The 13,011-nt window shown below is 43.7% G+C and overlaps 1 protein-coding gene across 2 annotated transcripts in view; it reads right to left on the reverse strand.

Moving 5' to 3' along the window:
• Positions 1-12,268, reverse strand: part of LOC113405021 (sex comb on midleg-like protein 2) — a 114,417-nt gene extending 102,149 nt beyond the window's left edge. For both annotated transcript variants that reach the window (XM_026649761.1, XM_026649758.1), the window contains exons 1-2: positions 12,166-12,268; positions 6,595-6,663 (exon numbers count right to left, since the gene is read on the reverse strand). In XM_026649761.1, coding sequence (XP_026505546.1) covers positions 6,595-6,663; positions 12,166-12,187 — 91 coding nt within the window. In that variant the 5' untranslated portion in view covers positions 12,188-12,268. The remainder of the gene's footprint in view (positions 1-6,594; positions 6,664-12,165) is intronic.
• Positions 12,269-13,011: the final 743 nt, after the last annotated feature.

Genomic DNA, 13,011 nt, shown 5'->3' on the forward strand with positions numbered 1-13,011 from the left:
TAAAGGTGCCACAGGACCCTCTGTTGCTTTTTATTAAATTGACAGATTTTATTATATTTATTATTAAGCCTGCCCATCACTGTATAAAACCAAACACCCACAATATTAGTTTTTGCATCAGAACTTAGTTGTTCTCTCACAAAGCTTCCCCCTGCCTGGCTGGTGTTTAGCAAATTGGACCCCCCTACTTAGGCTCAGGCTCTCAGCCAGTTTCTAGTTTTCCACAGGCTCATTCTGGATTTCTGGCACATGGCTGTGTCCCCAAACTGACATCTGAGCTCTTTCCTCTGGGCTGGCATGGCTCCTTAAAGGTTCTCTCTGGATTTCTGCAGCTCAGTTGACTACTACAAGTAGCTGGTGCTTTCTTCAAGGCTGGCATAGGTCTTTTCAGAGCAGGAAGCTATAAACCTCCATCTTTTTTGGCTCATTAGGATCTACAGCTCCTCCCTCTGATGTTGTAGGGGGGAGTCTGTCTCTCTGCTCCCATTCCAAAGACCCCTCTTAACATCCCACCCCTCCAGCTTTAAGAGTTGTAGTCCCCTTCAGACACACTGAGGTTAGAAGTAAGGTGTCCTCAAATTTTATAAGTATGGATTTTATGTAGACTTATTTCCCTACTTTGGTGATACACAGAGCTCCTCACCATCTTGCAAACCAATGGCTGCTGGTAAAGGACACATCAGAGTGGCTTAAATTGAAATATGTATCCAAACCTATAAATTTCTTTGGCTTCAACCTCATTTTTAAGTAGAGTGCTGCTACAGATATCCAAGCAGCCTTAATGAAGGCTGAAACTTCACTCACTCTTCCTTCCAGGATGGCCACTGCTTGCTTTTTCTTCAAGTCTTCTCTCCTTCCTGTGCAGACCACTGGGAGCCTCACGCGTTCAATATCCTGTTTTTTTCACTCTTTAGCCCACCCTCTCCAGCACATTGATATGCAGTGACGATTCCTGCTCCAACCACAGACCTTGAACTTTCAGTGACCCCAGATATGCTCCCTTACCCATCAGGGAGGCATTGGTGACAACAGACCTGGTTGGTAAGCACTGGATGAAGGGAACACCCTGACAAACATTTTCCATTAGCGTCCACCACTGCAAGGAGTCCAGGACCAGTGGAAGGAGGCAGACCAATATGCTCAGGGAGTGAAGAGTCGGACAGTGAACTCTCCTGAGCTACATTTAAAGGTGGCAAAGATGCAACCTTGCAAAATGGACCACATGTGTGCAAGCAGACATGTGGCCCAAGAGCCTTAGGCACATCCAAACCATTGTGGAAGGCTGAGACTGCAAAAAACACCTGAAAAAGGTCAGTCAGCAGAAAAGACGTGTACAGTCTATTAAGGCCCCAATGAACTTGATTTTCTGAGTGGAAACCAAAGTTGACATTTCAATGTTTAGGATGAGACCCAGACGGTCAAACAAGCGCACTATAGTGTTGACATGGGAAAGGACTTCCTTTCTGGACCTGCCCCTCAGTAACCAGTTGTCCATATATGGGAAGATGTGGATTCCTTTCTTGCTGAGGTACACCTTCACCACAACTATGCATTTGGTAAAAACCCAAAGGGCAGAAGAGAGGCAGAAGAGAAGCACTGTATAATGAAAATGGTGCTCCGCTGTGACAAATCAAAGGAATTTTCTGTTTCTCTGCAAAATTGTTACATGAAACCAGGTGTCCTGAAGGTCAAGAACAGCCAACCAGTTGTTCTGTGACAACGGGGGGAGGACAGTTGCTAGAGTGACCATTTGGAACCTCATGTATCTGATATATTTGTTGGGGCCAGGAAAGTTGAGAATGGGTCTTACCCTTCCCTTGAATTTAGGCACCAGACAGTACGGAAATAGAAGCCATGACCCCAGTGTTCCAGTGGAACCTCCTCTACCGCTCCCAAAGCCAGTAAAGAGCAAACCTGTTTGAGGAGCAATATTTCATAAGAGGGGGTCCCTGAAGAGGGATGGAGACTGGGGGTGGGGAAGATGGAAAGGAACTGGATGGCATACCCCAATCTGACAGTGCTTAGGACCCAACTGTTGGCGGTGATCAAGCCCCAAGCATTGTGAAAGCAAGCCAGTCTGTCCCCAAACAGAGGGAATGGGGAGAAGAGAGCAAAAATTGTAACACTGCCTCTGGACCAAGAAGTCAAAATCAGGACCGGGGGGTCAGAGGGGAGAGGGGCTCGGCTCCGGGGAAGGTGTGTCAAGTGGCCAAACCCCGGAACTGAATGCTTCCTCCTCTAGGACCTATGCCCCTTTCTGGGGTAGTTCTGCTGTCTCAGGGGAGGGAAAGGCTTCCCAAATGTGTGCTGCAAACAATCCTGCTGCTGCTGCTGCTACTGCTGTTGATCACTGTAGTGGCCCCTCTGCACTGTTGGCATACACACCCCCAAAGATCATAGGGCAGCCCTAGAGTCCTTGAAGGAGTGCAGAATCTCGTCCGTCTTGTCCGAAAAAAGCATCAGCGGAAGGGCAAATCCTCTATGGCTTGTTGCACACCAGGACAATGCCCATATTCTGCAGCCAGGACTCCCTTCTCATGGTCACCACCAAAGCCATTACTCTGGCTGAAGTATCTGCAATGTCCAGCATGGACCATAACAAAGTCTTAGTCACCAAGCAGCCTTTAGTGATAAATGCCCAAAATTCCTCCCTCAAGACTTCAGGCAACTGGTCCGCAAACTCAGACATAGCCATCCAATTCACAAAGTCATATTTAGACAGCAATGCCTGCTGGTTAGCAATGTGCATATACAAATAAGAGGAGGTGTCAATCTTCCTACCCATCGGGGCCATATGCTTGGAGTCCTTATCTTTGGGAGTGGACTTAAATCTGTCCAGCAGGCCTCTATTGTTCACCATAGTATGACCAGGGAATTTGGGGCTGGATGGGAGTAAAAAAAACCCAAATCCCTGCACCACAATGAAGTAGCAATTCTCCATGTGCTTTGCAATAGGGGGTACTGAAGCCAACATGCTCCAGAGAACGTTAGCAGGCTCTAGGAGTGCATCATTAATAGGGAAGGCTACTCTCCCAGGGGCAGATGGCTGCAGGATGTCCAACAACTTATGAATATTCTCCTGCAGGAACTCTGCATGAATACCCAGGGAAGGCAGCCACGTGCCGCAAAAGGTCCTGGTATATCTTGAAATCCTCTGGTACCCAAAGGAAAGAAAGATCCAGGCACCACAGAATCATCGGGGGATGAAGACAAAGCGGTTAACTGTGCCAGAGCCGGATCCTACTCCAGGACTGACAGACCTGGACAGGACAATTCTGGAGGCTCCACATGGGGAAGGTTCACTGGTGCCTGGGCCTGTGGCAGATCGACCGTCACTACCACAGGATTGCACAATGATCTTGCCTTAGAGCGAGATGAGGAGTGGGACCTACGCAACTGAGGCGCATCCCACAGATTTCATGCAGCCCATTAGTATGGATAGGGCATTGGTGGCCAGTAGACATCAGGCCAGGGCCCCCATTTCCACCATGAGACAAGCACCTATCATGGTACCCATAGCTCTCCTTGACTGGGCCCTGATGCAGGTCAGGCAATGGAGAGTGGGTGGAGGAAGATCCCAACCTGAATGCTGAGGAGTCCCGAACTTCAGGGGATAAAGGTGGAGCCAGCCCTGAGGGTGTAAGCAACTAGCCTGACTCATCCATAGCCCAGAATGAAGAGGGAACTGGTGCAGATGGTGGAAATGGTACTGCGGGCATCAAATACACCTCCGTTGTTTCCAGTGCTTGAAGTGGTGTCAACCCTGAAGCCGAGGTGACTGACAGTGCTGAAGTGGAGGGAGGTGCGTGCTGCCACGGTTACATCAGTGGTGCCAACAGCAGGGGTGCCAAGAAGTTCCCAGTGCTGGGGAGGTCCCTTGTGCTCAGCCCAGCACCAGCCCCACTTCCACTGACTGTCAAAGGGAAACATCAGGGTGTGGTGCCAACAGGCCCTCAGGCTCAGCGGCCCACCCAGCCAACAGGGCTATAAACTAAGCAGCCTTGGCAAAGTCCTGGGCCAAGGGAGAGGTCAGGACAGAAAGGCAGAGGAGCTCCATTGCCACCTGATATACAGCCAGTGCAGAAACAGCCAGTGCCAGCATCACCCTCTTCAATATGGGACTCAATGGACGCCCAGAGCCGGAACCAGAGTTGATGGCACGGGGGTCTCTGATCTCCCTGAACGAGTGGTTGATGGGACCGGCTCCATTCCGCACGCTGACATTCACACTGCGTATTAAGCTAGATGTCAAACAGAGCAATACTTCCAAGTATTGACATGGCATTTGAGTCCCTAAGTGTGACTGCAGCTCCTCTCACTCACACTGGCAAAGGAAAGCAAGTGGTACACTAATCACAGAACCATTTGCTCTACTGCCCAGTATTTACTGGCAGCAACAGAAAACTGCAAGGATCCCTCCCAGTAGCTAGGAATGGAGGAGGGAAAAAACCACCTCTCTCCCAACAGCCTTAGGGAAGAGAAGAAAATGAGTCAAAATGACAAATGAAGTTCTAGAGAGCTTTAACATGTTTGCAGACACAACACTGCGGAGATGACATCTACAGGTGTGATGTCATAACAACTACACAGTTACAATACAGATATCTAATATGACATCAGGATGTCATTCCATGGATTATTTGTGGCTCACTGCAACGCCAGTCTATGAAAAAAGTAGATCCCAGCCAGTGTGAGGACCAATGAGACTACTCTTCCTCTGATAGGAAAGATCTTCAGGATAGCAGCTAAAAAGTCTCTGTAGCAGACTAAAAACTTCTGTTTAATTAGATGCCCATGAAAGCCCTTAGTGTTTTAGTTTTATGAAATTTTATAATTCTGATGTGCTATCAAAGTTTTAACAAAAGACCCCTTCAAAAGTTTTCTACCTCAGTCAATAATACATGTGACATTCCTTGGGTAAAATACTCCCCACAAAACTCTTGTCAGTTCCATACTATTCTCAACTCTCCCAAATTCATTACCTACCTGTTTCACCACCTCCACGCCTCATGAAGTCTCTAACTAGCTCCTCTACCTGGAAGCTTTTCCCTTTACCAGCAGTGATCACATGTGTTACTCCTGGAGGAATTCTGCACCACTGAACAATGCAGAATTTGTGCAGAATTAATGTCCTGCACAGAATTTCATGTTTTCCCCCCACAGACTTGGGGCTGCAGAGCTACTGGCCACCTCTAGGGGCCGCTGGACTCTGTGTGCTGGAGAAGAGCCAGGCTCTGCAGTGAGCCAAGTGCCTGGACCGGCGGGAATGGAAGCTCTGCACATTCTGGCAACAGGGCTTGATCCTCATCTGCCTAATGGGAGCAGGCCCGGGAGACCCGGCTCTGGCAAAGGGTGAGGAAGGGCAGGGCTGCACCGCGTCCCTCAGCGGGACAAAGCTATGGTGGACGGGCTCGGGGGTGGGGCAGCATGACTGGGCTCTGGGGAAGAGAGGAGGAGCATGTGTCTGGGCTGGGGGGAGAAATCATGCAGCCCTCTCCAGCACCCCCTAACTGGAAATGGGTTGTCATAGGTGTTTCTTTAAACTCTCCTGGGAGAATCTTTTTAATTCTCTGTGTTGTTGACATACTTGCTGATATGTATTTTTAAATAAATTACCAAAATAACTCAAACTGGTGTGATTATATTGTGTTATTTTGACAAATACGTTTTTTTAAAATATTGTGCACAGAATTTTTAATTTTTAGCGCAGAATTCCCCCAGGAGTAAGCGTGTGCTCAGTGGGCTCTGACAGTGGGAGTGCCCCACCCTTCTGTTAATTAGTAGGAAAGAGATGGTGGCAACAACTTACTGAAAACGCTTGTTGTTGTCTATAAGACGACATGTAGCTAGGTTAATGGGTCAGCTTTAAAAAAAAGAAAAAAAAACAACAGGTGATTTCCTCACCCACTCCAAATGACAGACCCATTGTCCCTGATGTAAAAAAACATCATTTTCTGCTAAGAGTGACGGTATCCATTTTTATTTCAAATTATGGGAAACAACTACAGATGGAAATGCTCTGAACTTTCATTTAGTCTCAAACAATCGACTTTGCTTTTTAGTTTTTCCCACAGAAGAACAAATGCATAAGATTATTTTACCTTCCCTACCTATTTAGCACTAATGAAGATTCAGCCCAATTATTGCAACTCCTCTCTTCAGTATCAGCAAACATGGTAGTTAAGGAGAAAAAACAATGGAGACTTTTGAGAGAGAGAAGGCAGAGAAAAGGTATAGATAGGACTAAAGAAGGAGGTAGAAAACAGTAATGATCCAAAACTTCATCTTAAAAAAATTTGGATGCACATATTATTTTTGTTCAGGGGATTACATAGGTAACTAGTATTTGCCTTTCGGTCAGCTGAATTACTATGCTAAAGTCAATCCTTTCACTCTTCCAAAGACATTTATATATAATATCAAAACACTGTCCACTAATGAAGTTAACAGCAGTGGTTCAGATGATTCTATTCTTTTATGTATTCCAGTCATCAGTAACAGCCTGAGAGGTGTAAAAGATACTCATACAACACAATCCAAATATTTACATTTAAAAATTACCTTGACTAATAACCTGACAATTTTAATACCTACCATTTTTTAAAGACACATTGTTTGACTGCTGACTCTTCCCATGTTTCTCCTTTTTAACATTCTTTGAATCTACAACACATAAAATGTCATTACATAACAGATTTAGCATTCACATCATACTAAAGTCCAGGGTAACAATTAGTCTAATATAGAGCACTTTTAAACATAACTCTCAAGACAAATACATTCTATTAACCACAGATTTTTGTGTATATATTTCACTATGTCATAAAAAGGTAAATTTTATTCTTATTCTAGTTCATCTCAGAGTTTAAAAGAGACACTAACATCAAGATAAAGGTACAAGCACGGAAAGAAAGAATTCTAAAAAGAATGTTTCTTGGCTGTCAACAAACAAATGTCTTCCAAAATTTTAAAAACAGCAATCTACCTTTATTTTCAAATTGCTTTTGTTTTATAGTTTGAGGGAGAGTATTAAACCAAAGAACATCTTGGACCTTTGAGACAAGGTTTCCAAAATACATTAGTGATTTGAGACACAAGAAAAGGTCCTGATGCTCAATGTGCTGCACACGACCCTCTGAAATTCAAGCCCCTCTAAGGTGTCTCAAGTTGGCCACACAAAAACTGCTGAACCCAAGATCACTAATCATTTTTGACAATCTTGGTGCAGGTCCTGACAAACTGAAACAGAAAAAAAAATATTAACAGTTTATTCTCAGCTAAGGGTCTCACTGCAACCCTAATTCATTGAATATAGGCCTGTACCTATACCACACCAATGAATCAGCAGAAAAAGAAGGAGTGAAACCCATGAGTAGCATACAATCAATTTCACTTTACTTACTTCAAGTATCAGTACCACAAGGAAAAGCCCTCTGTGTGGGGAACAAATAAGGGGGAATAAAACTAGTAGGGCTGGCTGAAGAGATAACTCAAGCCATAATGTGAGTGTTGCCCCTAACTCAAGTTCCAGCCTCTCACAAAATCCCTTGAGTGTAGTGGTGCTTTTAATTCAAGTTGGCTGGCCTGTCAAGGGGTATATGCTACAGCTCAAGTGAGCACAATACTCGGCTGCTACCACGGCCATTCTATGCAGCTTGAGCACTATTTCAGTGTCGCTGCTCTCACTCAAACTAGCCTAACTCAAGAGAAGTTAGCCATGAAGATACCCGTAGACAGACGAGCTACCCATAATTGACTTTATTCACAGCTTTGCCACATTAGCAAATATTAAGACAACCATTGTGCTGCAGAGCATTCAATTCCCTTTTCAGTTTAGGATCATACTTCAATTTCAATTGCCAGTTCCATACCAAATGTCTATATTTTTGACAGATGTTTGATGCTTACCTGGAAACTGAAATGAAGGTACAATCCAATGTCATAAAGCGGATCATACATCTTGTGTGTCACAGAAGCAAGGAAGTGGTGGAACTGAGACGCCATTATCTCCAACATAGACAATTTAGAAGTGGTAGAAAATATCTGAAAAAAACAAATCTAACGGACTTGTTCTTCTGGATATGCTGGCGGGGAGGTGGGCAGTGAGTGAAGGAGAATGGAAGCAAATAAGTGAGCAAGTGCTCTTTGTTGCTTTTGGGCAGAGAAAGACAGCACAGGTTATTTTTCCCCCTGTGTAGAAGGTGGTAAATTTTTCAAGCCATGAAATAGATGTAGATAGTTTCACATGGCTAGAACTAAGGCAGTGGATTTCAAATCTCAGTCTCTATTTTTCTTGGTAAACAAGTGTATTTAAACATAGCATTATTGCATTCAGATCAGTGACAGCCTCGATATTTCACAGCTATGATGGGGAATCACTGCTGTGATCACAGTAGGTGTTTTAAGCATAAACGGTAAGCTACTATTCCTTTTTTTTAAAATGCAATCATTCTCTTATAATATTGTGCAACTCACAGTTATAGTGAATGGGAGCTCCTGTTTTCAGGCACCATTTTAAATGTAACCTTTTGGGCTAACATTTTCACTGATGTTGTTAGCCCAACAAGTGTTCTTCATGTTTTAAACTAAGAACAAAGATATGATCTACTGGCCTGCACATAGAATCATAGAATATCAGGATTGGAAGGGACCTCAGGAGGTCATCTAGTCCAACCCCCTGCTCAAAGCAGGACCAATTCCCAACTAAATCATCCCAGCCAGGGCTTTGTCAAGCTGGGCCTTAAAAACCTCTAAGAAAGGAGATTCCACCACCTCCCTAGGTAACGCATTCCAGTGCTTCACCACCCTCCTAGTGAAATAGTGTTTCCTAATATCCAACCTAGACCTCCCCCACTGCAACTTGAGACCATTGCTCCTTGTTCTGTCATCTGCCACCACTGAGAACAGCCGAGCTCCATCCTCTTTGGAACCCCCTTTCAGGTAGTTGAAAGCAGCTATCAAATCCCCCCTCATTCTTCTCTTCTGGAGACTAAACAATCCCAGTTCCCTCAGCCTCTCCTCATAAGTCATGTGCTCCAGACCCCTAATCAGTTTTGTTGCCCTCCGCTGGACTCTTTCTAATTTTTCCACATCCTTCTTGTAGTGTGGGGCCCAAAACTGGACACAGTACTCCAGATGAGGCCTCACCAATGTCGAATAAAGGGGAACGATCACGTTCCTCTATCTGCTGGCAATGCCCCTACTTATACAGCCCAAAATGCCGTTAGCCTTCTTGGCAACAAGGGCACACTGTTGACTCATATCCAGCTTCTCGTCCACTGTGACCCCTAGGTCCTTTTCTGCAGAACTGCTACCTAGCCATTCGGTCCCTAGTCTGTAGCTGTGCATGGGATTCTTCCGTCCTAAGTGCAGGACTCTGCACTTGTCCTTGTTGAACCTCATCAGGGTTTTTTTGGCCCAATCCTCTAATTTGTCTAGGTCCCTCTGTATCCGATCCCTACCCTCTAGTGTACCTACCACGCCTCCCAGTTTAGTGTCATCTGCAAACTTGCTGAGAGTGCAGTCCACACCATCCTCCAGATCATTAATAAACACATTAAGAGTTCTGGTTTCTGGTCTATTGACTAAAGGGGAAATTTTCTCCCTCTTCTTTGGCCTGTTTTCCATTTCCTTCTCAATGCCTTAAAATGACTATCCAGACAAAAATAGTAAGGCAATAAGGCCAACACCAGGGAAAAGGATAAGTAAAAGGTCCAATAAAACCCCAAGATGGTGTGTGTACATATCCTTACATAGGGATAACAGTCACAACCCCATCCCATTCCTCCAAATGCAATTCCCTTCCAAATCAACATTATTTTGGTCTAACTGGGATTGATCTGAAAACAGTTGGTTCTCTTCCAAGGTACCATCACTGCTAGATATTTAGAGACTAATGAGACTGCAAATACGGATTTCATGAAAAATATAAGTGGAATTGTCATTAGCATTATTTGTGAGATTTAGGAATGGACAAAACTTCCAAAGCAGTTTCCCACTGAATAGGAAGTGTTTGGAGATTGAATCATGCTGGATACCACATGACTGAGATCTTGAGGGGGACAAAAAATTGTCCATTGCCTTCTGGTAAGACCCCAAGTTTTGAAAAGAATGGAACCATGATTGAGCAATTCCATCCACCCAGGTTACACTTTACAGATACTATGTATGGGATGTTGGTCTGGAGCACCTCTTTCCAATCTGTAGACATAAAATTCTTCTGCTGATAAGATCACTCATCAGAAGACAAGCCAGAGTAATCACAGCCATCATACAAGAAATCAGAGACAACTGGAGACTGACCCAAGCTTTCTTCATTGACTTGCAATCCACCAGGGACTAAGAAGGCTAACTCCTTCGAGCATAGAGTCTGGTAGAAGCAACTGAGATGATCCTAGTGACCACTTACAGTTCCTCCTAACGTTGAACTCCAGTTTCCTGACAGAAGAGAGCCTTCAGAGAAAACACCCCCTTATTAGAAGAGCCAGTTTCTTAACCAATGATATGACTATTACACCTCCAATAGGAGAGTGCCCCAAGTCTCGTAGAATCTTTTTGGGAAACAATGAAAGCAGTGCATTGTCTTAGAAAGTATGTATCAGTCTTTTCCCAAGACACTATTTCCTTGATGTCCTTGTGGGAAGGGAGCAATAGAGGGTCGGTCTATCAAGATTTGCACAGCCACTTCCTAGGGACTTATTCTTGAGATTCCAGACACCACTCCAACAAGGGAGTCAAAGTCTTCCACCCTGGCTAGCTCTGATAATGTGTGAGGAGCCTCCCTCTGAGGAATCTCTACCTCTGCTCCTCAGAGTTGTCAAGCACTTTAGAGTGACAGATGGCGAAAGACTATTCCCCCCACACACACACAGAGGGCCTCAGCTGCACCTCAGGAGTGGAGGACTGAGACGGAGCGGGGGAGCATTCCCCAACAAGTTGACCACCGCCCTTCTGAAGACCTGTGATGGCAACCAGAAAAGGGGGAAATGTTTGATCCCTAATGCACCTGAGACTCTGTCTAGGCCCTTTTATCCACCTCCAAGAGGGGGATGGGAAGAGGAGATGCTGGCTAACATCTTCCATCAGAACTTCTCTCAAATCTGTGTACACCCTGAAGCAGGGTGGATCTGGAACAGCTCCATCTCCTTCAACCTGTGTTTGTTATTCTCTAGGTGACCCATCCCAGATGGGCTTCCAGCCTGTTTGTCTGCCAGGAATAGGGCCTGTCTTGCAGCATCTTCAAACAGGCAGGGCAGAAGCCTGCCATACAAGGAGTAAGGTTCCTCCACAGGCTCTGCATCAACTTGTGCAACTATTACATGCACAACTGCAGTCATCATAGATGATCCACTGCAGCACAGACCACCACTCAGTTTACAAAGTAGTAGACAACTGCAGAGAAAGCAATTGGGCTGAAAAGGTGGAAGGCATGAATTAGGTGCAAAAATCTTAGCAATCTTCTATAGAGCAGAACTACCTGTCCCAAAACTGAAAAGGACCAGTTACAGAGTAGTTGGGCTCTCTTCACAAGATTCTGTATTCCACTTCATGCCTATTCTATTTCACACATTCACTTCTACTCAAATCTCACCCTCAAGTTGGTGCAAAACACCATAACTTATGATTTTTCCCCCGATACAGCACAGTAGAAGACATGACTAGCGAGAATGCCATTGCATAGATGAGAAATTAAACTGCATAAAACAAACAGTTTAACCTGTCTACATGGGCTTTTGAAAGATAGTTGCTGATGCAGTTTGCTATTGTAAAACTTAATACCTGCTATTACACATTATTCTGATAAACTATGCAGATGTCACAGAATCCAGTTATCATCTATAAAGGATTATATTTTAACAACACATCTAGATATGTGCTTAAATTTTCTACTGGGACTCTGTTTTCTAGATTGTCAGAGGACAACAGTTATTTTGGGTGAAATTATATAGAATGGTTTCAATTAAGGCTAAATTTAGCATGCCTACTGTAAGTTTGGGATTTTTTATTTTAATTTGATTCATAACAAGTTCAGTACGTATTACCATCCTATTTCAACTTAACAATACAGCAGTTATTATTATTAGGTATAATAATACCCCATCTAATCAAAAATAGCTTTTACGTTTTCTACTTTCTTTCCTTTTGGATAAAAGCCACCAACCTTACCTTTAGCTGCTGTTCTCCCCATGGTAACACTTCTGTGATCTTCCTTCTCACAATAAAAAGGCTGAAGTTGAAAGACCAGTTAATTCTTCCTTTCAGCACAACAGTTTCCTGTGGAGTAGTAATACAGCTAGTTAGTTATAGATACAATACAAAAAAAAACCCATTATCTTGCTGTTTTAAAGCTGCAAAAGTTTAACAAGCTACTTGTAGAGGAACTTTGTGTAAACAAGAGCTAAATCAAAGCAATACTGGAGGAGGAGAATAAATTAAATTTTCTTATTACTTCTTTATTTTAAAATGATGTAAACCCTTGAAAAGAAAAATCAGATTGCTTCACATAGCATGTTATGCTTTGACATTAAAATATGCTTTTGCTCTTACTTACTTAAGTTTTCTTTTTAAGATTATAAAAGATTATTTTCAATTTCAACAGCTGAAATCTTTTTTCCTTCCATCTTACATACACACAATCCAACAATGGTCATACTAGAAAATACAATTGGGGGAAATGTTATGCTATTTAAAAAGTAAGGAGTAATGAACTCATGTTTGGTGTCAGGTAGTGTCAGATCACAGATATTCATAAGGATAACACTAGTCTCAAATATAGCACAGGCCTAAGCTGTTTGTGGGCTTTAAAAACCAGCAGGTCCAAGTTAGTTAAGCCATGCCACCTCAATAAAGAGAAAAGAGCAATATCTGTTTTGTTACTAGTTCTCCACTCTAGCACCCACACTGCTGAACTTTACTGATGAAATTCATCAGCATTTCACTGAAATCAGAACAGTCATGGGTTAGTCCAGCAACAACAATGCTAGCAAGTCACATATTTTTCCATTCACTCTA

This window comes from Terrapene carolina, unplaced genomic scaffold (genome assembly GCF_002925995.2).
Source record: "Terrapene carolina triunguis isolate 2854851 unplaced genomic scaffold, T_m_triunguis-2.0 Scaffold23, whole genome shotgun sequence".
NCBI lineage: Eukaryota > Metazoa > Chordata > Testudines > Emydidae > Terrapene > Terrapene triunguis.